The sequence below is a fragment of the Zalophus californianus genome, chromosome 9 (assembly GCF_009762305.2).
Source record: "Zalophus californianus isolate mZalCal1 chromosome 9, mZalCal1.pri.v2, whole genome shotgun sequence".
NCBI classification, from domain to species: Eukaryota; Metazoa; Chordata; class Mammalia; order Carnivora; family Otariidae; genus Zalophus; species Zalophus californianus.
This window is the reverse complement of record NC_045603.1, coordinates 96,221,183-96,246,901: the sequence shown is the minus strand read 5'-3', so window position 1 is coordinate 96,246,901 and position 25,719 is coordinate 96,221,183. Positions and strand designations below refer to the sequence as shown.

At 38.8% G+C, this 25,719-nt stretch overlaps 1 protein-coding gene across 4 annotated transcripts in view; it reads left to right on the top strand.

Annotated features, from left to right (window-relative positions):
* KLRG1 (killer cell lectin like receptor G1) overlaps window positions 1–25,362 on the top strand; it is a 47,749-nt gene extending 22,387 nt beyond the window's left edge. For 2 of the 4 annotated variants that reach the window (XM_027593107.1, XM_027593106.1), the window contains 4 exons: window positions 4,116–4,207; window positions 7,033–7,202; window positions 23,867–23,967; window positions 24,302–25,362. In XM_027593107.1, coding sequence (XP_027448908.1) covers window positions 7,083–7,202; window positions 23,867–23,967; window positions 24,302–24,413 — 333 coding nt within the window. In that variant the 5' untranslated portion in view covers window positions 4,116–4,207; window positions 7,033–7,082 and the 3' untranslated portion in view covers window positions 24,414–25,362. Of the gene's footprint in view, window positions 1–4,102; window positions 4,219–7,032; window positions 7,203–23,866; window positions 23,968–24,301 lie in introns of all 4 variants that reach the window. The other 2 variants (XM_027593104.1, XM_027593108.1) reach the window with 2 other exon arrangements.
* Window positions 25,363–25,719: the final 357 nt, after the last annotated feature.

The window sequence follows — 25,719 nt, the reverse complement described above, 5'->3', positions numbered from 1 at the left end:
AATTAATATTTTCACCACTAAAGCGTGAAACTGTAAGTCACAATTTCTTTCTTTTTTTTTTTTAAGATTAATTTATTTGGGCGCCTGGGTGGCTCAGTCAGTTGGACGTCTGCTTTCAGCTCGGGTCATGATCCCAGGGTCCTGGGATCCAGTCTTGCATCAGGCTCCTTGCTCAGTGAGGAACCTGCTTCTCCCTCTCCCCCTCCCCCTGCTTGTGTTCCCTCGCTCTGTCAAATACATAAATATATTATATCTTTAAAAAAAATCTCTAGGGGCATGTGGGTGGCTCAATCAGTTAAGCACCTGCCTTTGGCTCAGGTCATGATCCCAGGGTGCTGGGATCAAGCCCCTCATCAGGCTTCCTGCTCAGGGGGGAGTCTGTCCCTCTCCCTCTGCTCCTCCCCCCTTCTCATGCTCTCTCTCTCTCAAATAAATAAAATCTTTAAAAAAATATGTCTCAAAAAAATGTATCTCTATGGTTAAAAAAAATTAAAGTAAACAAGGACAATAACATAAATGTAAAGAAAGAAAGAAATCAAGCAAACGTTTCTGTGGTCCCTAAAATATCCCAGAGAAGGTTAAAAGTATTGGCTAAATTTGGACTTTGATCAGTTAAGGATGTCTGTTGTAGTTTATATTAAAAAATATAAACAGAATGTATAGCTTCTAAACTAGTAGTGGGAAAAGAATAAATGATCAATAATACAAAAGGAAAAATAGAAGATTAGGTATAAACACAAATATATCAGCTGTTACATGGACTAAAAGGAACTAAATGCTCCTGTAAAAAGATGAAGATTGTCAGATTGAATTTTAAAAAAGAATCTAATATATGCTGTCAACTAGAAAAAGATCTAACATAATTCAGACAAGTTGAAAGTAAAAGATGGAAAAATGTACTGCACAAACATTAAAAGGAAGCTAGTTATTATTTAATTATTATATTAATTATCATGCAAAATAGACTTTAAGGCTGGAAGAATTTCTTGGGAGAAAGAGGGTCATATTATAAGGACAAAAGTTACAATTCAAATATATATACCTATATTTGCATATATAATTTTGTGTCTGCCTAAAACATGACCTCAAGATGCATGACACAAAAACTGAACTATAAGGAGAAATGAATAGCTCTGCAATTATTGTAGGAGACTTCAAGTTTTCTCATAATTGATATTAAAAAGTCAGACAAAATTTTACAGCATAATTAAATTTTGACACATACAGAATATCATATCCACCGAGTGCAAAATAATTTTTTTCAAACACACAGGGAACATTTGCAAAATTGACTATATAATGGGCCATAAAAAAAGTTAAACAAATTTCAAAGGACTGAAATCATACATGGCATATCTTCTTTCCTCAGTGTACTTAAGTCAGAAACTAGAAACAACAACAAAGCAAAACAGCAAAAAAGAGGGACTAAACTAACACATTTAATATTTAATATAATCTATGGGTCAAAGAAGAAGTTGGAAAGAAAATTTAGAACATTTTAACTGAATGATAAAAATCCTAAATACCAAATATGTAGGGTGCAGTTAAAACTGTGCTTTTAGGAAACTTCTAGTCTTAAATATTTATATTAAAAAGCTGAAAGGATCGAATCCCACGTCGGGCTCCCTGCTCAGCGGGAAGCCTGCTTCTCCCTCTCCCATGCTCCCTGCTTGTGTGTTCCCTCTCTTGCTGTCTCTCTCTCTCTTAAAAAATAAATTAAAAAAAAAATCTGAAAGGATATGGAGCACCTGGGTGGTGCAGTTGGTTGAGCATCCGACTCTTGGTTTTGGCTCATGTCATAAACTCGGGGGTGTTAGACGGAGCCCCAAGTCGGGCTCCATGCTCAGCATGGAACCTGCTTCAGTTTCTCTCTCTCACTGCTGCTACCCCAACTTCTAAAATAAATTAATAAATTAATCTTTTTTTAGCTGAAAGGATAAAAATTACTGAGTCAAATATCCATCTAAAAAATAGAATACTTTTTTAATGTATAAAAAAGGAGAAATAAAATCCAAAGAAAGTAGAAGGAAATAATATAGTTAACAGCAGAAATTAATAATAAGAAAACACATCCACAAAAAAATAAAATAAATAAAACAGAAAACACGCACATAATAGACATGCAACAGTAGAAAAAGTTGGTTCCTTAAAAAACCAAATAAACCAACAACAACAGCAAAAAACAACATACAAATATCTGGCTAGACTAACCAAGAAAGGCTTAGAAGTCACAAATAAATAGGGGATCCAAAAGATTCTATCATATTCAGAGATTTAAGTAAGTTTACTAGATACAAAATGATATATAAAACACTATTACACTTCCATATCCCAGCAACAAACAGGGAAAAAAATAGAAAAAGATACTATTTAAATAACATCAACAATATTAAGAAACTGGTTATAAATATAACCAAGGTTGCCCAAAATTTTACAGAGAAATTAAAATTCTTTTTTTTTTTTTTTAAAGATTTTTATTTATTTATTTGACAGAGAGAGAGATAGCGAGAGCAGGAACACAAGCAGGGGGTGTGGGAGAGGGAGAAGCAGGCTTCCTGCCGAGCAGGGAGCCCGATGTGGGACTCGATCCCAGGACCCTGGGATCATGACCTGAGCCGAAGGCAGACGCTTAACGACTGAGCCACCCAGGTGCCCGAGAAATTAAAATTCTTGTATAGTGCATACAAATAAGTGGAGAGATATTTGTGATCATGAATTAGAAGATTTGATATGTTCAGATGTCAAATATTCCAACAGGCCTTCTATTGATTTATACATTTAACATAATCCTATCCCAAATTTTAATGTAGATTTGGTGGGGGGGGGGGACATTATACAGCTATTTTAGTTAAAACACTGCTGTTGATGCTGGAGTAGACACATAGACCAATGGAATTGAATATAGAGAGGTCAGAAAAGGACATACACATTTTTGGAGACTTCATATATATTGATATTTAAAAATCCAGAAAAATTTATACATATAAATTTTTATATTTTTATATATTTATATCTATAATATTTATATATATAAATTATATATATGTTAGTAAGTTTATGTATATATAAAAGCACCAACTGCAAGAAAAAGAAAAGGCAGTCTTTTTTAAAGAGAACTCTCTAGAGGGTGAGTTAGAAGAGGCTATTCAGAAAGTGGGAAAAGACACAGAGAAAGAGATGTGATATACTGGTGATAAGAGGGAGATTTTGAAATGGAGAAGAGAATGAGAATTGCATTATCAATTTTTTTCTAGTCAAAATATGTATTTTTTAAATTGGGTTAAAAAGGTATTACACGGGCGCCTGGGTGGTTCAGTCGTTAAGCATCTGCCTTCAGCTCAGGTCATGATCCCAGGGTCCTGGGATCCAGTCTCACATCAGGCTCCTTGCTCAGTGAGGAGCCTGCTTCTCCCTCTCCCACTCTCCCTGCTCATGCACTCTCTCACGCTCTCTCTTTCTCTCAAATAAATAAATAAAAACTTTAGAAAAAAATAAAGATTAACTTACTTATTTTGGGGGGGAGGGGCAGAGGGAGAGAAAGAATCCTGAGGCAGACTCCCTGCTGAGCGGGGAGCCTGACATGGGGCTTGATCCCAAGACCCTGAGAACGTGACCTGAGCTGAAATCGAGTTGGCTGCTTAACAGACTGAGCCATTCAGTGCCCACAAAAAGTATTCTTTTTTTTTTTTAAGATTTTATTTATTTGCCAGAGAGAGAGAGAGAGAGCACAAACAGGGGGAGTGGCAGGCAGAGGGAGAAGCAGGCGCCTCACTGAGCAAGGAGCCCGATGCGGGACCGATTCCGGGAGCCTGGGATTATGAGCTGAGCCAAAGACAGACGCTTAACTGACTGAGCTACCCAGGCATCCCAAGAAAAAAGTATTCTTAACTTGATAAATGTAGGATGTTCCTTGATAGAGAGGTGGGTTGTTACTCTAGACTTCAGAGCAAATCCCTGATATCCAGCAAAGAAATTTAGGGCCTATGTCTCAGTTCTCACTAGGCCAAATTTCTTCAAGGCTCCAGATATCCTTCCTTTGCCTTTTCTTTTCCTTCAACTTTTATTCTAACTCAGGATTTTGTTTTGGATTCTGTTCTCACAGTTTCTTCTTCCAGGTTCCCTCTCTCATGCCCTGTGGCAGTAGCTTTGGGACTTCTGAATACCATTTTTGTGTGTTTCCTGCTTGTCCAGTGGATTCACTGCCAGGGTAAGTACTAAGTAAGTACTAACTTAAGTTAAAATCTTTTATTCTGCCTATTTTTATTTTATTTTTTTAGAGATTTATTTATTTGACAGAGAGAGACACAGCAAGAGAGGGAATGCAAGCAGGAAGAGTGGAAGAGGGAGAAGAAAGCCCCAATGCGGGGCTTCCTGCAGAGCAGGAAGTAGGAAGCCCAATGCGGGGCTTGATCCCAGGACCCTGGGATCGTGACCTGAGCTGAAGGCAGGCGCTTAACGACTGAGCCACCCAGGCGCCCCTATTCTGCCTATTTTTAAAAAAGTTTATTTATTTAAGTAATTTCTGCACTCAATGTGGGGCTTGAACTCATGACCCTGAGATCAAGAGTTGCATGCTCTTCTGACTAAACCAGTCAGAAGTATCCCTATTTTACCTATGTTTTGTTATAAAAGCAACATAACATAACAGAACGTTTGAAAAATGAAGAATAATGCCAACAAAATAAATCATTACTTGTACAGAACAACATTTCCTGGGTATCGTCTCCTAGGCTTTGACTACAGGCATTTGTGTAAGTATTTATTCTTTTAACAAAGAATATCAAGTCCTCTAAAATTTTCCCCACCTTTTTTTTTTTTTAAAGTAAGACTGGGTATTATGTCATAAACACTTTCCTAATACCATATCTATTATGATAATCAAAATTGTATTATTTATGTATTGTGTTTAACTTTTCACATAATAGATATATCAAAATTTAATTAAATATATTCTGCTTTTTTTTTCCAATTAGAGTGCTTTCACATTGAAGTGAAATTTTCTAGATTTAATTATTCCTAGATCATTAACTATGATGATCCAGAAAGCCCTCAGTTTATTATTTTATAATCCAGAGTGCTGACTTAAGTTTATGTTATCTGGAGATGATTGTTATGCAGACTTTATTCATTAGGATCCTAGGATTCAGGGGCGCCTGGGTGGCTCAGTCGGTTAAGTGGCTGCCTTCAGCTCAGGTCGTGATCCCGGGGTCCTGGGATCGAGCCCTGCATCAGGCTCCTGGCTCAGCGGGAAGCCTGCTTCTCCCTCTCCCTCTGCCTGCCACTCTGCCTACATGTGCTTTCTCTCTCTGTCTCTCTGTCAAATAAGTAAATAAAATCTTAAAAAAAAAAAAGGACTCTAAGGGTTCAGCCCTAGGACCTCTACCTCAGACCCAAGTCCTTTGAAAGAAAGAGACTCCAAGGAGGTTGGGAATTTCTCATTCAGGCTGGGTAATGTCACAGTTGTATGGAAAAAGCACAAATTTATAAGGTGCCAACTGTATAGCTTGATTTCCAGAACCCTATATTGGTCACATGCCAAGCCACAGAAAAGTTGTCTAATTTTGACATTTTTAAAAAGGACTGCCTTTGCTACTTTTTAACCCCCAAACCTAGATTAGGTATATAACGTATTGTGCAGTCAGATATTCACACGTGCTCATTTGCTATAATGATTCGTACGTGCTTGTCGTGGAATTGTGCCAGTGAGGAGTTTATACAAATGTATTTTATGAAAGTAGAAAACCAATAGAATTTTGGAATCTTGGCTGAAATGACCTTGAAAGCTTATTCAGTTCCCTCTCATTTTCACAGAACTATAATCCAGCCATTTTTTTTAAAAGATTTTATTTATTTGAGAGAGAGAGAGAGAGAGATCGAGCATGAGGCAGGGAAAGGGGTAGAGGGCAAGGGAGAAGCAGACTCACCACTGAGTAGGGAGCTCAATGCGGCGTTTATTCCTAGGACCCCAAGATCATGAACTGAGCTGAAGGCAGATGTTTAAGGCAGACATTTAACTGACTGAGCCACGGAGGCACCCCCCCCCCCCTTTTAGGATATAATCCAGCCATTTTAGAGGAGTGAGAATGTTCTGTATTTAAAAGAGCCCTGTGAAGAAATTACATCACTTCTTACTTTAGCATCTGATATCCTTCTCTGTCAGAAACTTGTTTGATAAATTCTTTTTGCTGAAGTTTAAGTCTTTTATCTAATATCTAATGATGACAGACAATCACATTTGTGATAAAAGATAAAACACCTATCTTTCACTCTAGTTAAGTTTGCTTTTTCTAGTTTCTGTCCTTTTCTTTTGCATTATCATGGGGTATTGGTTGAGGTTGGGCATTCTGGAAAATTCGGCCTGATTTCAGCAATGTATATTATGCAGTTACGCAGTGCGTGCACTAAGCCCACATAGACAATGGGCTGATACATATAATGCAGATGCTGGGTTATTTTATCTGGTATGAATACAGCATATGTGCATAAAGATCTCCAGCACAAGTGGTGTACTCTGTCCACGGTGCTCTGCCAGGTTGTATCCATTTCCTTACCTGCTTTATTATTATTTTTTTAAAGATTTTATTTATTTATTTGAGAGAGAGAGAATGAGAGATAGAAAGCACGAGAGGGAAGAGGGTCAGAGGGAGAAGCTGACTCCCTGCTGAGCAAGAAGCCCGATGTGGGACTCGATCCCGGGACTCCAGGATCATGACCCAAGCCGAAGGCAGTCGCTTAACCAACTGAGCAACCCAGGCGCCCAAAACGCATGTGGCCCGTACGGGGATCCTTACCTGCTTTAGTCATAGTCACATGCTTAAGTAGTGGAATGCACAGTAGTAGTAATAGAGTTGGACATCATGAAGTTTTTAATTTGAGGGCAGGCGTTGTGCATTTCTCTAAATCTTAGTCTGAAAGGCGGTGGGACAGGGAAGACGGGGGGGGGGGGGGACCGCCATGTTCTATTTATCTCCCCTTTCATTTCCAAGACTAAGTGGTCCATAAAGATGCGAACCACGCCCTCTTCCTTTCCAGGTTCCAAATGTACCTCTTGTGCCAGTTGTCACAGTTGTCCAGACCTCTGGATGAAGTATGGTAACTACTGTTATTACTTCTCAGTGGAGAAAAAAGACTGGAATTCTAGTCTGGAATTCTGCCTAGCTGAAGACTCACATCTCCTTATGTTCACAGACAACCAGGAAATGGTAAATGCAAACATGTAGCAAATGTCGGTTGTTTTGTTGGTGAATGCTGTTCCAGCGTACTGTGTGTTCTCTTTTGAGGAGCCAAAGGAACGCTCTTCTCTTTCCCTCTCCTCTCTCCTCTTTCTTTCCCTTCCTTCCTCCTCCTCTACCCCTGCTCCTTCCCTCTCCTTCCTACTCCTTACCCTTTCTCTGCTTGACCCAGCAGCCTTCAGGTATGGAAACCCAGATGTTTGCGTACTCCTGTATGTGTATATGTGTGTGTGCTGGAGGTGGAAGGATGGGGAGTATTACAGATAGGAATTAGGCCTGAAATAGACAATACAGGCAGTGGATCATAGGGGAAGAGAGGAATAAATGAAACAAGATGCAACCAGAGAGGGAGACAAACCATAAGAGACTCTTAATCTCAGGAAACAAACTGAGGGTTTGCTGGAGCAGAGGGGGGTGGGGGGGTCGCTGGGTGATAGACGTTGGGGAAGGTATGTGTTGTGGTGAGTGCTGTGAATTGTGCAAGACTGTTGAATCACAGACCTGTACCCCTGAAACAAATAATACATTATATGTTAATAACAAAAAAAAAGAGGGGCTCCTGGGTGTCTCAGATGGTTAAGGGTCTGCCTTCGGCTCAGGTCATGCTCCCGGGGTCCTGGGATCGAGTCCTGCATCGGGCTCCCTGCTCCTTGGGAGCCTGTCTCTCCCTCTGCCCCCCTCTCTCTCTCTGTCTTTCATGAATAAATAAATGAAATCTTTAAAAAAAAAGAGAGAAGGATAAGGAAGAAAAAAAAGAATTAAACTATATTATAATAACATTGTATGGTGACACATGTTAACTACTTTTGTAGCATTGCATACCCAGAGTTGTCCAATCACTGTGTTCTACATCCGAAACTAATGTAACATTCTGTGTCAACTACACTTCAATTAAAAAAAAGATTTCAATTATATTAACATTCTTTGGGGAAATTCAGAGAGGTAACTACTCTAAAACTGATGAGGAGAACATTGTATAACTTGTATAACTTAAATTGTATAACTTCCTATTTTAAGAAAAGATTAAAGCATCTAGATTTCTTGTTTTCTGTCAAAAAAGGAATGCTCATTCCTTTGAAATTCTGCATAGAATCTAATTCCAAATCAGTCTGTTCCCGTGACTTCCTTTTCTTTTGTGCCTTCCCTCAACTAGATGGTAGAACGCATTGGGTCTATCCATTAGATATGTGAGATCTTGGTTTTGTGGCATCTGATAATAATAGCCTTGCTTTCTGGACCCTTTGCAGCAACTCCTATTCTCACTCTGATATATATCTGCATCTGAAGTCTTGAGCTGACTGAAGTCAATAGCAGAAAAGAGCAAAGAGCTTGAAACATTGCAGGGCAAATACTGATAAACAGAGTAGTGAGTCATAAAGCAAGACTGCCACAGAGAAGTGTGATGTAGCAGCTATTATAAATGAGGCGGTGTGATAATAAGAAGGGGGGAGGAAAAGCCCTAAGGCCCAGAATATCTGGGACTTAGGGATGTTTCTGTTTTTCAGCGCTCCCCCCGAAGGAATGGAGTGGTATTAGAGGGCTTTTTGTCTGTCTTTCTTTACTTTCCCTGAGTCCTGCCTCTGCCGTTAAGCCGAACAGAGTTAGATTGGCTACATTTCCAAAACCAGTTCATTTTCTCATAATTCCCCTTGGTTCAAGGCTGTGCAAGAGAAGGTAGAATGCCCCTGAGAGATTTAATAGCAATCAGATGAGTTTTGCTTCTGACATTCCTGTGGAATCTTGCTCGATTCTCTGGTCTAATTCTATTTCTTGCCCCCAGCTTTGGTCAGATTCTATAGAACCAGCTTGACTTCTGTCTGATCTGCTGAGCCTCCTGTTTTAGCGCTGTTATTCTTTTGTTCTCAAGGCAAGATTTATATACTACTTTAAGGTATGCTTGATACTTCTGGTATCATACTTAGGACGCAACAGCTACCAGAAGAGCACATGGGTCCATTAAAATGGAAGGTTTTCAAATTGGCATTCCACTGGTGGAGAATACTACTAGCGAATTAGTTTGCTATATGCCAGAGGCTGCAAAGGTATGGGAAAGTATCTCTCTCCTGCTGTTAAATAGTTATGTCAGTAGGCTATATAAATATAGCCCACTTCTATCTTTGATCAGTTACAGCAAAGTATATATAATAGGAAACTAGTATATATTGAGCACCTACCATGTGCCAGGTATTCTATGTATATTATTCTCAATCTTCACAGCACATCCTACAAAATTGAGTTCAACATCTGCATTTACTGAGGAGTCAATAGTTAATGAACAAGAGTTAGTGAACAAGTGCAGGGTTACAAATCTGGCAGAGCTAGACATTTTTTTTATTCAAAGCCAGATTTTAAACTGTCCATCAGCCAGCCTTTTAAAGTCACGTACAGAAATATTGTATTTGATGGCTTCCAGACCCATCTTGGGCATGCTGAAAAATGAAATAACTTTTCCTATTAATTGTCTGCTGTGCCTTTTCTATTCATGTTTAAAAAATCATTTGAAGTTGAAATCTGGAATGTACATTATAGGACTCTTGGGATTTAAATATATTTAAAGTAGTGAGATGCTCACTTACTATCTTTTTTCTATCTTGGCCTTAAATAGTTATTTTATTTTTGAGAAAATAATATACAAAATGGAAATTGAATCACTCAGTTATTTCTTCAGTTTTCAGTTTATGTTATGGCATCGACTTTGTTGTTTTTCTTGCTCTTTGAATTTATCTTTAGATCCTTAGGTATATTCAAGTTCTTGATTTTCGTTGTCATGTTTTTCCGCTAGATTCAGTTCACTTAGGATGTTAGCATTTGCTTTTAGGTTTTCTTTTTTTCTTTTAGCTCCCACTCTCTGCCCGGCTCACAGGAACCAGGGCCCTTGCCGCTCCCACACTTCTGTTAGCATTTGTTATAGTTGTTGGTATGTTATTTTAAAACGCATGTTGACCAGAAAGTTCCCTGTGGAAATACTTTGGTTTCTTTAAATCGATCCTGCTGCTTCTCACCCTGTGACATCTTTCTTCCTCATTATCATAATGTGAGATTATATCATCAGGCTCTTGTTTTAACAACCTCTCATTCAGCCTTAATGCTCTTTCCCTATCAGAGTTTATGACTTTGGGATTGTCCCTGTCTTCCTCCTGAACTTTTGATATTGGCTTTTCTTGTTTTTAGGATTTACATCTAAATATACTCAGGGCTTCCGTCTTTGGATACTACAACACAAACACTGTGGTAATGTGCTCACTTTCCCCCATATTTTAAAGTAACAGAAAGGGCTTTTTTTGGTTTCTTTCAGACAGTCACCAGTTGGTTTTTACTCCCTTGCTTACTAGCTATGTGAACTTGAGAAATTTTCTCTACCTCTTTGACTCTCAATTTCCTCAGGCATAAAGTAGAGAAAATTCTTTCCAGAATTATTATGATATTAAGTGAGAAAATCTGTGTGGAATTTCCTTTAACATAGTAGGAATCACTTAATATTAGTTTTCCTTCTTTTCCACTTTAGTTCTCGTTGTCGCTCAAAATAAAGCCTGGAGTCAAAATAACTTGCTTTCTCCCAAGACATGAAATTTCAATAAATATGTATCACAAAATAAATTATGACTTGTTGAACTATGTATTTTTGTTATGAGGAAATCTGAAATATGTTAGAAGATTCAAAGAAATGCCTGCAAACACAGGGTGATGGTAGGAGAACTATTTTACTCTGGAGATGCTTATAGTCTGATAATGTCTGTGTTTTTGTCACCCTTCCCTCATAAACGGAACAAGTGGCAGCTGTGACCTTCACACCAAAAGTGTAGGTATGGTAGATAGGTTAAGATATCTCTATCTTTTTTTGTTGTTGTTAACATTTTACAAAATTGTGGTAAAATACATGCATAACATAAAATTTACCATTTGAACCATTTTCAAGTGTACAGTTAAGTGGCATTAAGTACGGTCACATTGTCGTTCAACCATCACCACTGTTCATCTCCAGAACTTTTTCATCATCCGAAACCAAAACTCTGTACCCATTAAACACTAACTCCCCATTCCCCCTTTCCCTCAACCCCTGGTAAGCACCGTTCTACTTTTTGTGTCTCTGAATTTGCCTGTTATGTCCTTTTGTATCTGGCTTATTTCACTTAGCATGTTTTCAAGGTCCATTCATGCTGAGGCATGTATCAGAATTTCATTTCTTTCTATGGCTGAGTAATATTCAATTATATGGATATACCGCATTTTGTTTATTCATTCATCTGTCAGTGGACAGTCTCACTGTCTTTTAAAGAGAGTGCTTTAAAAAAAATAAAGAGAATGCTCTGGTTTACACAGCAGGTCTTTTTTTTTTTTAAGATTTTATTTATTTATTTGAGAGAGACAGAGAGAGAGCACAAGCAGGGGGAGCTGCAGGCAGAGGGAGAGGGAGAAGCAGGCTTCCCGCTGAACAGGGAGACCGATGCAGGACTCGATCCCAGGACCCTGGGATCATCACCTGAGCTGCAGGCAGATGCTTAACCAGCTGAGCCACCCAGACACCCCTACACAGCAAGTCTTAATTGACTTTTAGTATTGTGTACATACACAAAATTATAAGGAACATTCATATCAATATGAAACTCTAGTAATGTGTAGTTTGTCAGATTTTCCTTTGATATCTCTTAATGTATCTGCATGTTTTTATATGATACTAATTGCTGTTGTAGACTATAAGGCATCTGAAAGTCTGGAAACATAGGAGAAACCTATTTTTAAATAGTATGTTAGTTACATTTTCAAGTAATATGCTCAATATGTTGTTATTAGACCTCTAGATATGTTTTTAGGCAAAACTCCTTTAAATTTAAAGCAATAGATCCAGTTGATTTTAGATATTATGGGTGATCTGTATTGTGCTTTTTTTTCCAAATTAATAACTACATCCATTGCTTAAAATACCTTACCTGAAAAGGTGTCCAGAGATTGAAGAAAAAAATATTAATGGTATTATTTAAAAATATAACAGATACATTTATTTAAAACAGATATATATGTTTAAAAATATATTTATCCTGTGTTTCTAGATTTTTTGGACACCTTATGTTTATGTTCTGCTTTTATCATATAACATTATTTCATCACTGTTTTTTCCAAACATTAAATTATTTTAGGTATTTGTTTTTTAAGGTTCTGTATATTCTATTATTGCTTATCTATTTTTCATATTCTTAGACAAAATTTCACTTATTTCTAATTTTTATGCAGTTAAAGCATATTTATATGAATTATTTTTCTTGGAGTAATTTTTTAAGGATATAATTCCTAATATTAGATTAGCCTATTGAAGATATGACCAAGTAACTTTGACATATTATTAGTTTATTTCCATAAGGGTTGAAAGAACTTAGATATATCCCATAAACCATGTTAGTTTGGTATTTTAAGGAGTATGTTCTATGCCTTAATAATATTTAAGTTACAATTTTAAAATACTACTTGCAAAAGTGTGTCTGTGTGTGTATAAGGCATAAATATTGACCTTAAAAAAAAAAGAAAGAAAAATGTATCTGATTTTATCTGTTTGAGTTCTGTCTTCATTTTGCTTTTAGGTTTTGCATATTTTCTCTCTAAAATATGACCAAACATCACAAACTCCACAGTAAATATAACAAACCTGAGTCCTTTAGTTCACACCCTATCTGTAGGACAAGGATTCTGAGGTAACACCCTTGTTTATACTTCTATGCTGCTTCTCTACACACACACACACACACGCATGCATACACACACGCACACACACGCACACACACTATCCATGAGTACATATAACATAGGTAATTGCAATCTGGTTTTGAGGCTTATTCCAAGTGCGCAGGTTTTCAAGTGAAAGTGGAATATAAAAGTTTTCACTCCCCAGCCTCATCAGTGAGAAGTAGTAAACTGGCCTGGTCACGTGACTCAGAATTGTGTGGGCCGAGAGTAGTAAATTAGTGCAGGGTTGGCATTTTGTATGTGGGCACTATCTAATCCCAGCCCTTCAGACTCTACCTGAGGTTTTTGAGCAAGTCTTTATTCATCTCTTTGCTTTATTAGCCATCCCTCTACCCTTGAAATAAGTGGAAGAAAGAGACTGTTTTTCTTGTCATTCCGCTGGAGAAATGAGGAAAAACTCATTTTTTCCAATTTAAATAATCCTTTAAAGCAAGTTGGTTAGGAACTGCATGAAAGGGGGGCACCTGGGTGGCTCAGTCGTTAAGTGTCTGCCTTCAGCTCAGGTCATGATCCCAGGGTCCTGGGATCGAGCCCCACATCTGGCTCCTGCTCAGCAGGAAGCCTGCTTCTCCCTCTCCCACTCCCCCTGCTTGTGTTCCCTCTCTCGCTGTCTCTCTCTCTTTGTCAAATAAATAAATAAAATCTTAAAAAAAAGAACTGCATGAAAGGTTTCAAGCTATTCTGGAAATTAGGACATCATTTCATCTCTCTTACGCTCCTTGACTCTTCAGTTTACCTCCCTACCCCCAACATATATAAGTAAGTACTCCATGGGGGTAGAGTAAAAAGTGCAGAGAGTTTGTGTTCAAAAGGTTTTAATTTCTTGTGGCATAAGACTTGTCTTTAAATTTCTTAATTCTGTAAATATTATTAAATAATATTAGATAATTAAATTAAATCACTTCATATATTTTCCTAAGTGGTGGGGATACAACAGCAATCAAAAATTCTTGCTATCATGGTACTTACATTTTAGTTAGAGGAAAGACAGACAACAAACAAATAAATAAATATGGTGATATATGCTTTGAAGAAAATGAAACAGTATAACAGTGAATGTAGGTATTACTCTAGATTGGCCAGCAAAGGAAGGCCTCTCTAAGGAGGTAACATTTGAGCGGAGACCTAAGCCTGAATGACAGCCATGTGAAAATCTAGGGAAAGGGAAAAGCTATGTAAAGACCCTAAAGTAAAAATGACCTTGGCATGTTAAAAGAACAGAAAGAAGGCTCGCCTGACTGGAAGCTAGTAAGTGAATAAATAGTTGGCAGGGTCTAGATCATGTAAAATCTTGTAATACGTAGTAATGATTTTGATTTTATTCTATGTGAAAGAGGAAACCATCAGAGAGCATTAATCAGGGGCACAATATGATCTTATTTATTACTAGAAGGTAATACTATTACTAGTATCTATTATTTGCCTCATGTAATGCAAAAGTTTAGTACTGAGAGAGAAAACTTGGATGCTTATTCAATAGGGAGACTTGGGTAAGCCCTTTCACCCAGGTGAACTTTTTTACTCTTCTATAAAGAAGAGGATGAGAAAACTTGCATATCTTTTAGGTTTTTTTTTTTTAATTTCAAGTTTTTATTTAAGTTCTAGTTAGTTAACACATATGGTAAAATTGGTTTAAGGTGTAGAATTTAGTGATTCATCACTTACATATAACACCCAGTGCTCATCAATAACAAGTGTCCTGCTAATACCCATGATCCTTTTGGCCCATCCCCCCATCAACCCTCAGTTTATTCTGTATAGTTGAATCTCTTATGGTTTGCTTCTCTCTCTCTCTTTTTTGCTTCCCCTACGTCCATCTGTTTTGTGTCTTAAATTCCACATATGAGTGAAATCATATAGTATGTGTCTTTCTCTGACTGACTTATTTTGATTAGCATAATATCAACTAGTTCCATCCACATCCTTGCAAATGGCAAGACTTCATTCTTTTTTGATGGCTGAGTAATATTCCATTGTATGTATACACCACATCTTTATCCATTCATCAGCCGATGGACATTTGGGGCTCTTTCCATAATTTAGCTATTGTTGATAATGCTACCATAAACATCGGGGTGCCGGTGCCCCTTCGAATCAGATTTTTGTATCCTTTGGGTAGATACCTAGTAGTGCAATTGCTGGGGAATAGGGTAGTACTGTTTTTAACTTTTTGAAGAACCTCCATGCTGTTTCTCAGAGTGGCTGCACCAGTTTGCATTCCCACCAACAGTGTAAGAGGGTTCCTTATTCTCCACATCCTTGCCAACATCTGTTGTTTCCCATGTTGTTAATTTTGGCCATCTGACCAGTGTGAAGTGGTATCTCATCGTGGTTTTGATTTGTATTTCCCTGGTGATGAGTGATGTTGAACATCTTTTCATGTGTCAGCCATCTGGATGTTCTCTTTGGAAAAATGTCTGTTCATGTCATCTGCCCATTTCTTAATTGGATTATTTGTATTTTGGGTGTTAAGTTTGATAGGTTCTTTATAGGTTTTGGATACTAATTATTTATCAGATATGTCGTTTGCAAATATCTTCTCCCATTACATTGATTGTCATTTAGTTTTATTGATTGTTTCCTTCACTGTGCAGAAGGTTTTTATCCTGATTAAGACCCAAGAGTTCATTTTACCTTTGTTTCTCTTGCTTCTGGTGATGTGTCTAGTAAGAAGTTGCTACAGCTGAGGTCAAAGAGGTTGCTGCCTGTGTTCCTCTCTAGGATTTTGATGGTTTTTTGTCTCACATTTATGTCTTTCTTCCATTTTGAGTTTATTTTTGTGTATGGAGTAGGAAAGTGGTCCAGTTTCATTCTTCTGCACGTGGCTGTCCAGTTTTCCCAACACCATTTGTTGAAGAGACTTTTTTCCATTGGATATTCTTTCCTGCTTTGTCAAAGATTAGTTGACCATAGAGTTGTGCGTCCATTTCTGGGATCTCTCTTCTGTTCCATTGATCTATGTGTCTGTTTTTGTGCCAGTACCATACTTTCTTAATGGCTACAGATTTGTAATATGGCTTGAAGTCTGGAATTGAGATGCTTCCAGCTTTGCTTTTCTTTTTCAAGACTGCTTTGGCTATTTGGTTTTTTTTTGTGGTTCCATACAAATTTTAGGATTGTTTGTTCTAGCTCAGTGAAAATGCTGGTGGTATTTTGATAGGGATTGCATTGAATGTGTAGATTGCTTTGGGTAGCATAGACATTTTAACAATATTTGTTCTTCCAATCCATGAGCATGGAATGTTCTTCCATTTCTTTGTGTCCTCTTCAACTTCTTTCATAAGTGTTTATAGTTTTCAGAATACAGATCTTTTACCTCTTTGGTTAGGTTTATTCCCAGGTATCTTATGGTTTTGGTGTAATTGTAAATGGAATTGATTCCTTGATTTCTCATTCTGTTGCTTCATTATTGGTGTATAGAAATGCAACAGATTTCTGTACATTGATTTTATATTCTGTGTTTGCTAAATTTATGTATCGGTTCTAGTAATTTTTTGGTTGAGTCTTTTGGGTTTTCTACACAGAGTATCATGTGATCTGTAAATAGTGAAAGTTTGACTTCTGCCTTGCCTATTTGGATGCCTTTTATTTCTTTTTGATGTCTGATTGCTGAGGCTAGGACTTCCAGTACTATGTTAAATAATGATGGTGAGGGTGGACATCTCTGTCTTGTTCCTGACTGTAGAGGAAAAGCTCTCAGTTTTTCCCCAGTCAGGATGATATTTGCTGTGGGTCTTTCATATACGGCCTTTATGATGTTGAAGTATGTTCCATCTGTTCCTACTTTGTTAAGGGGTTTTATAAAGAACGGATGCTGTATTTTGTCAAATGCTTTTTCTGCATCTATTGAGAGGATCATATGGTTCTTATCATAGAAGATAAGACTCCTAGAAGTTCAGAAGTTTTTCTTCCATTTCTGTTTTTTGGAACAGTTTGAGAAGAATGGGTATTAACTCTTTTTTTTTTAAGATTTTATTTATTTATTTGACACAGAGAGAGATACAGCGAGAGCAGGAACACAAGCAGGGGAGTGCAAGAGGGAGAAGCAGGCTTCCCGCGGAGCAGGGAGCCCATTGCGGGGCTCGATCCCAGGGCCCTGGGATCATGACCTGAGCCGAAGGCAGATGCTTAATGACTGAGCCACCCAGGCACCCAGTATTAACTCTTTAAATGTCTGGTAGAATTCCCCTGGGAAGCCATCTGGCCCTGGACTTATGTCTGTTGGGAGATTTTTGATTACTGATTCAATTTCTTTGCTGGTTATGGTTCTATTCAAATTTGCTATTCTTCCTGTTTCAGTTTTGGTAGTTTATATGTTTCTAGGAATTTATCCATTTCTTCCAGATTGCCCAGTTTGTTGGCATATAGCATTTCATAATATCCTCTTGTAATTATTTGTCTTTCTGTGGTGTTGATTGTGATCTCTCCTCTTTCACTCGTGATTTTATTTACTTGGGTCCTTTCTCTTTTCTTTCCTTTTATGACTGTCTTTGCTGCATCCCAGAGGTTTTGGACTATTTTCATTTTCATTTGCTTCCATGTATTTTTTGTTATTTCTTCTTTAATTTCCTGGTTAACCCATTCGTTCTTTAGTAGGATGTTCTTTAACCTCCATGTATTTGTGGTCTTTCCAAATTTTTTCTTGTGGTTGACTTCAGGTTTTATAGTGTTGTGGTCTGAAAATATGCATGGTACAATCTCAGTCTTTTTGTACTTGTTGAGGACTGATTTATGACCCAGTATGTGATCTCTTCTGGAGAGTGTTCCATATGCATTCAAAAAAAATTTGTATTTTTTTTTTTTTGGTGCTTTAGGATAAAATGTTGTGAATGTCTGTTAAGTCCATCCAGTCCATTGTGTCATTCAAAGCCATTGTTTCCTTGTTGATCTTCCGCTTAGATGATCTGTCCATTGCTGTAAGTGGGTTGTTAAAGTCCCCTTCTATTATTGTATTATTATCAACGAGTTTCTTAAAAAAAATTTTTATTTATTTATTTGAGAGAGAGAGAGAGAGAGAGCACCTGAGTGAGTGCACAAGCAGGGGGAAGGGCAGAAAGAGAGGGAGAGGGGTAATCAGACTCCCTGCTGAGCAGGGAGCCCGACACAAGGCGCGGGGCTTTCCCAGGACCCTGGGATCATGACTTGAGCTGAAGGCAGACACTTAACTGATTGAGCCACCTAGATGCCCCATCAGTGAGTTTCTTTGTGTTTGTTATTAATTGATTTATATATTTGGGTTCTCCCAAGTTGGGGACATAAATATTTATAATTGTTAGATCTTCTTGTTGGATTGAGCCCTTAATTATGATATAATTCTCTTGTTACATTCTTTGGTTTAAAATCTAGTTTGTCTGATATAAGTATGGCTACTCTGGCTTTCTTTTGATTTCCATTAGCATGATAGATGGTTTTCCATGCCTGTACTTTCAATCTGGAGGTGTCTTTAAGTCTAAAATGAGTCTTTTGTAAGCAACATATAGATGGGTCTTATTTTTTTAATCCATTCTGATACCCTGTATCTTTTCACTGGAGCATTTGGTCCATTTGCATTCAGAGAAATTATGATAGATAAGAATTTAGTGCCAGTTATTACATGTAAAGTTGCTGTATCTGGAAATTTTCTGTTCCTTTCTAGTCTTTGTTGCTTTTAGTCTTTCTTTCCCACTTAAAGTGTTCCCTTTAATATTTCTTACAGGGCTGGTTTAGTGGTCATGAACTCTTTTAGCTTTTGTTTGTCTGGGAAACTCTTTATCTCTCCTTTTATTCAGAATGACAGCCTCACTGGATAAAGTATTCTTGGAGGCATATTTTTTCCATTCAGCACGTTGAATGCCACTCTCTTGTGGACTGTCAGGTTTCTGTGGAGAGAGCTACTGCTAACCTAATTTTTCTTCCCTTGTAGGTTAGGGATTTCTTTTCTCTTGCTGCTTTCAGGATTCTTTCCTTATCTCTATATTTTGCAAATTGTACTATGATATGTCTTGGTGTCCAGCTTTTGTTGAATTTGATGGGAGTTCTCTTTTCTTCCTGGATTTGGATGACTGTTTCCTTCCCCAGATTAGGGAAGTTCTCAGCTATAATTTGCTCAAATAAACTTTCTGCCCCCTTTTCCCTCTCTTCTTCTTCTGGGATTCCTATGATATGAATTTTATTATGCTTTATGGAGTCGCTGAGTTCCCTAAGTCTACATTCATGATCCAATACTTTTCTTTTCCTCTTCTCTTCAGCTTCATTATTTTCCATAATTATATCTTCCATATCACTGATTCGTTCTTCTGCTTTGTCCCTCCTTGTTGTCATTTCATCCATTCGGTTCTACATCTCAGTTATAGCATTTTTAATTTTTAAAAATACTTTTATTTATTTGACACAGAGAGAGCAACAGAGAGAAAGCACACACAAGTATGGGAAGTGGCAGACAGAGGGAGAGGAAGAAGCAGGCTCCCTGCTCAGCATGTGGGACTCGATCCCAGGACCCTGGGGTCATGACCTGAGCTGAAGGCAGATGCTTAACCAACTGGGCCATCCAGGCACCCCTCAGTTATAGCATTTTTGATTTCAGCCTGACAAGTTTTTAGTTCTTTTACCTCTGCAGGAAGGGATCTCTAGTGTCTTCTGTGCTTTTCTCAAGCCCAGCTAGTATCCTTATGATTGTTGTTTTAAGTTCTAGTTCAGGCATATTACTTACCTGTTTTGATTAATTAGTTCTCTGGTTGTCACTTCTTCCTGTTCTTTCTTTTAGGGTGAATTCCCCTATCTTGTCATTTTGGGTAGGTCAATGTTTTTGTGTGTGTGTGTGTGTGTGTGTTAGAAAAGCCTGTTATGTTTCCCGCTCCTGAGAGTAATAGCTATATTAAGAAGAGGTCCTATACTGTCCAGTGCCTGGTGCTTTAGGATGTATTTCAGAGTGTGCACTGTGCTGTTGTGTTTTGGCTGCTCTATCCCTCAGGTCAGTCCTCTGCAGAGTTTCTCTTTGCCTGCAGTGGGGAGTGTTTGGATCTTGTCCACAGTGTGGCAAGTTTTAACTAGGTGTGTTTCAGTCTGCTTGTTAAGAGGCTAGATCCTGGCGCCTGGGTGGCTCAGTTGGTTAAACGACTGCCTTCAGCTCAGGTCATGATCCTGGAGTCCTGGGATCGAGTCCCACATCGGGCTTCCTGCTCAGCAGGGAGTCTGCTTCTCCTTCTGACCCTCTTCCCTCTCGTGCTTTCTATCTCTCATTCTCTCTCTCTCTCAAATAAATAAATAAAATCTTTAAAAAAAAAAAAAAAGAGGCTAGATCCTATTTCCCCTACAGTTGAAGCTTTGTAGCACTCTATAGTCAGTAGAATTGGTGTGTGTGAAGGATTTGTGCTGCTCTTCTGGGGGAGGAGCCTGCTCTGCTGGTTGTCAGGCTGACTTGCCCTAGTAAACGTGCACCTATAGGGTACAGGGGGGCAGGCCCTGCCACTGTTTAGGAAGCCCTCACAGAAGACCAGTCTCCCCTCTTGTGTTCCTGGCTTCCATCAGACCCTGCCCTCATGCTGTCTGTGGCTGAGCCATCTGCCCACCGCATGGCACAGTACTCCTGTGTTTTCAAACTCTCAGGCTCCTGGCTGGGCTTCAAAACTCCAAATTTTAGAGACCCAGAGCAGTGCAGAGTGGTGACGATCCTCCGGGGGAGGTCTTGCCATGCTGCAGTTGGTGCCCATTAGTCCCAGAAAAGCAGTGATGTGATTGCACAGTGGCTTGGAGTTTATGGTAAAGTGCAGCAAAAACTGGCACCAGGGTTTGCTGCTCTCAGCAGGTGTCTCTGTTCCTATGCTAATGACCGGGCAGCACACTGGTGCCCACCAGCTCTTTTGTCCCCTGAGGGGCCATGCCACCTCTCCCAAGAAGGGGAGCTCTCTCTTCCAGCACAACCCAGGGGATCTTCAAACTATGCTGACCGGTCCCAGGTCTCTGCCTTCCTTACCCGTAGAAGCACTGCTATGGCTGCCAGCCTCCACCAGGTGGTGGCTGATGGACTTCTGAAGCTTCAGACTTCGGGTTCCCCTGCTTGTAAAAACTTGGGATAATCAGCTGCTCTAGTTTTCCTAGTCAGTGGTTTGGGGGAAGTGTTTCTCTTGTGCAGTTCCCTATGCTGCTTCTTTCTGTCTGTCTGTCTGTCTCTCCCTCTCTCTTTCTCCTCTTTCCAAGATCAAAACACCCTCCCCTCTGCAGCACCTGTGTTTCTTTTCTCCCCAGAATCATGTCTGGGCACTTCCTATCTTCCCTGATGTGGCTATTTTTGCCCCCTAGTTCTGCACTTTGTACTCTGCCATGTGAGATCTTTCTCACCCAGCCCAGGTTTTAGGATGTCTGACCTTGGGTATAATGGGAAACAAATGTGATGTATTCACTTTAGTAGACATCCTTATTCATACATCAGCCTGTTCTGTGGCAACACTGGGACCCCAAGAAAGTAAATAATACTGGGATCTAATGTTATAATATAAGCTTAAGCTGTCTTCTTGGCATGTTTCTTCAAAGAGAATGTGGTTTCTTAGCTAAATGTGCATGTTTCTTGACACATCCTAGGAGTCTCATGATTTTTTTCAGGGCTAGATAAAGCACAATTTATTTTACTCTATCTTTTAAGTAATATGTGCACCTAACGTGGGACTCAAACTTACAACCCCAAGATCAAGGGTCTCATGCCCTACCAACTGAGCCAGCCAGGTGCCCTGAGAAAGCATAGTTTAAAGAGAGTTGGGTTGCAGAGAGATGGACTATCTCAGTAGAGGACATGCCAAGGCCTTGGGTACTAGGGCAAGACCTTGGGTTCTAGTCCAAGTCCTACCACTAAATTGTTGTGGAATAACATATGTCACTGCTCTTTTTTGAGTTTCTATTCCTCCAAATGGAAGAAGTCTACAGAGTGAGGAGAGAGATCAAAGCAAGTTCTCTGAATTTGAGAATATCATGCTCTCGTGATGACCACTGCCAGATGAAATGGCTGGTTATCTCAAAGCATTAATGCAGGAAGGAGGCTTGAGACAAATGGTCAGGAAGTACATGATCACGGGAACAAGTTATGGCCTTTTTCTTTAACATCTATCCAGTTAAACTCTAACTCAGAGAAAACCAAACCAACCAAGCAACCAAACAAAACCATTAACACACAAGATTCCTGGGAACAAAATAAAAGGAATGGAGATATAATTTGGATGCTTTCTTATTAGTTTTCCATTTTTTTTCCACAAGGGATTTGCACTGACTTTGAGGCTTAAGAATAAAGTAGATATCGAGAAGATACCAAGCAATGATCTCATTAATTATACAGACAGTATTTGCTGGGCACACAGAGACATCAGTTATCAAATGTTCACAAATGCCACTGCACATGTGTATACTTGCTCACCACTTGTAACCCAGGGGCTTTGCTGTTAAGACACATATGAATACCTCTAAATATTCATTTGTACTCTAAAACATACACAAACTGAGCTTCTTATTTTATATGTAACAGTTTCCCATCAATATGTTGGTCTTCAGACTCACAATTTTGCTCATGAAAAAACACATTACTTGTTAACATTAACGTCACATTAAAAATGCAGCATCACAAGAAAAGTCTCTGTAACAAAAGCAATTTTCAAAGCTGAGGTGATGTTTATTGTAAAGTCTATTCATTACACTAACACCAAATCCTGCAACAGAATTAATCTTCTGGGATTTAGCCTTTATTTTATTCCACTTACAGAAGCAATTACCTTAGAGTATAAACTCGTTCATTTGAATGTCAGACTCTACAGAGCATAGAATCTGTTATCTCTGTTCTAGTGGTAGCATGGGACCTATGGGTGCAGCCAACTTAACCATCTTATGTTTTTTTCCTTAAGAACTGTTTTTATTTTGGGGCACCTGGGTGGCTCAGTCGGTTAAGCGTCTGCCTTCGGCTCAGGTCATGATCCCAGGGTCCTGGGATCAAGCCCCGCATCGGGCTCCCTGCTCGGCGGGAAGCCTGCTTCTCCCTCTCCCACTCCCCCTGCTTGTGTTCCTTCTCTCGCTGTGTCTCTCTCTGTCAAATAAATAAATAAAATCTTTAAAAAAAAACCTGTTTTTATTTTGTCAAATGAAAGATTGATGAGAACTTGAAAAATGGGTGTGTAGTGGGAAAAAAACAAGTATATTTGCTACAGGCTTAATAATAACTTATATATTAAATGATAATGACAAAGACGACTGCTTCCATAGTGGTATTTAGCTTTTCTTCTGTAAAAGTTATTTGAATAACTTCAGTCTAATCAAGGAGGAAGTTATAGTGGAAGGCAGAGTATAATATTTATCTTATCTTTCATGCTATAGAATGCAATTATACACATAAAGTTCAATTCTAGGAAATGTTCCACTCTGCAGTGCATCTCTGGAATTAGAGTTTAAAAGAGAGATTAGTTATTTGGACTAGGTGGTAGTTTTAATCAGCTTGAACTGTTAACCGAAGTATCACTGGGTGGCTTAAACCACAGACATTTATGTCTTATAGTTCTGGAGGCTGGGAAGTCCAAGATTGAGGTGTTGACATTTTCAGTTTCTGGTGAGAACCTTCTTTGTGGCTTGCAGACAGCTGCCCTCTGTGTCCTCTCCTGATAGAGGGAGATTGAACTGGGGTCTCTTCTTCTTACAAGGACACTAATCCCATCATTAGTGAGGGTCTCATGACCTTGTCTGGACCTAATTACCTTCCAAAGTCTGTACCCCCAGGTACCATCATGTTAGAGGTTAGAGCTTCAATATATGAATTTTGGGGAGACATAAACATTCGGTCCATATTAATGGTAATGAGAGGGGATGTAAGGAATTTGATCATGACACTGAATCTCTTCTTCAGTTTCCTGCATTTTCTTACCTTTTCCCATCATCTTCAATCTCTCCCTTAGAGACTGCTTCAACATTTCCTCAAAAAGGACTTTTACTGGATTGGTCTGAGGAACAATTTTGGCTGGAGGTGGGAAGATGGATCAGCCCTAAACATCTCAAGGTAAGGGGATTCAAAACAATGGGAAAAAAAGAGAAAAGGGGAAGAGAAATTATGTGACTGGGGAAATAGATCATGGATAACAGATGGAGAGGAGAGGAAAGGGTAAGGAAGGGAACTAGGGAACAGGAGAGGAAATGAATGGCGGATAAGAGCAAAAAAAAAAAAGACATTTTAAAGAGAGGCTAGTGAACAATTTTTATTCTGCTGTTTTGGGAGCTGAGAGAAGTGGGGCCTGAAATGGGAGAAAGAACTGCCCAGTTTTTATCCCTTCACGCCTTGCAGCTCCTTTGCTCTCATGTTACCTTAAGTGATGGACTTTTCTGATTTCTTACAGGATTCTTTCAAACAGCTTGATACAGAAGTGTGGTACCATCAGCAAAGATGGTCTCCAAGCCTCTAGCTGTGAAGTTCTTTTACAGTGGGTCTGTAAGAAGGTCAGACTTTGAGGGGTCAGATCTGTCATATGGCTTCCTAGTATGAAGGAGCAGGCCTCTGGGTGTTGGGATGGACATGAATGTGTGAATACTGAACCTTCTAGGACATGGCATGCGATGCAAGACTCTGGACTCTCTTTGAGAACATTTAGATATTATCTTAACAATTTAAAGATCAGGTCTAGGAACATTTGGGAAATAAAAATTTTTTGTAGTACTTCTCACTCTAGTGACTGAGGCTGCCTCCTTCATCCCCATTCCCACCATCTCTGTTAAAAAATGTACCTCTCCTCTATGTTATGATCCGAACTGATCTGATGAAATCCGTGCAGGTATATACTATTGCTCATGTGTTATAGGGGTTTGGTGTGTGTTAGTGGGTTGGCATGTTACTTATTCCTCATAATATATTGTTATCCTAACGGTGGCCCTTCACAGATAAAGCTGTATTCTAAAGGATAATGCAAACAGTGAGAATGTAAGTTGTAGTAAGTGGATGAGAACAGGGTAGTGCTTTCTGCTTCTCAGCTCTTCACTTAGAGACCTGGCCTTGGCTGAATTTAATTTTTCTGGGCGTGCATAGACGTGGTTGAATAAACTGATATATGATCATAGCTTTTCCATGTTGTGAATGTGTGATTTGCGGGTTAACTTCACAATAGTGGTCAATCTGAGGAAAGTTTACAAAAGCCGTTTATGTGCTTGATTCCCAAATTATTTTAGGCACGAATGCCTCAAAAATGAGAAAAACTCGATTATTTCTCTTAAGTAGGGTTTGGAGATAGAGTAGGAGGGAGTACTGAAGGGGACCACCGTTCTGTACTGTTATGATCCTGGATTATAATCTCTTATCTTTCTCTCATAGATTTTATTTTTTTAGGAACATGAACTGTATCTTATCCACCATTGTATCCCTCACACCTAAAATAGTGCTTGTATCAGTGAATATTAAATAAATGAATGGATGAATAAAAATTTAAAAATTCTGACTCTAGTTTTTTCTGTTAGCCCATGAGTTAATTAGAGGAATTAAGGGCAAGAAACACAGTATTTTCTAATCCTTCCTAACCCCACCTATGTGTGCATTCAGTAGCTGCCTCTAAAGAGGCAATAAGCCGGTTTCGTCTAGATGTACTAATGTTCACAGAAGTGGTGGAAACAAACTCCCATCTCCTTATGATCTCTTACCTTTGGCTCTGGGGCGGGAGGGTGTCTCTTGATTACGAATGTGATGGTAGCGACTCCCGCTTGGTTAAGGATGTAATGATAATGACTCCACTTGGGCCATGGTCATGGCTGCTACAGGGCACACAATCTC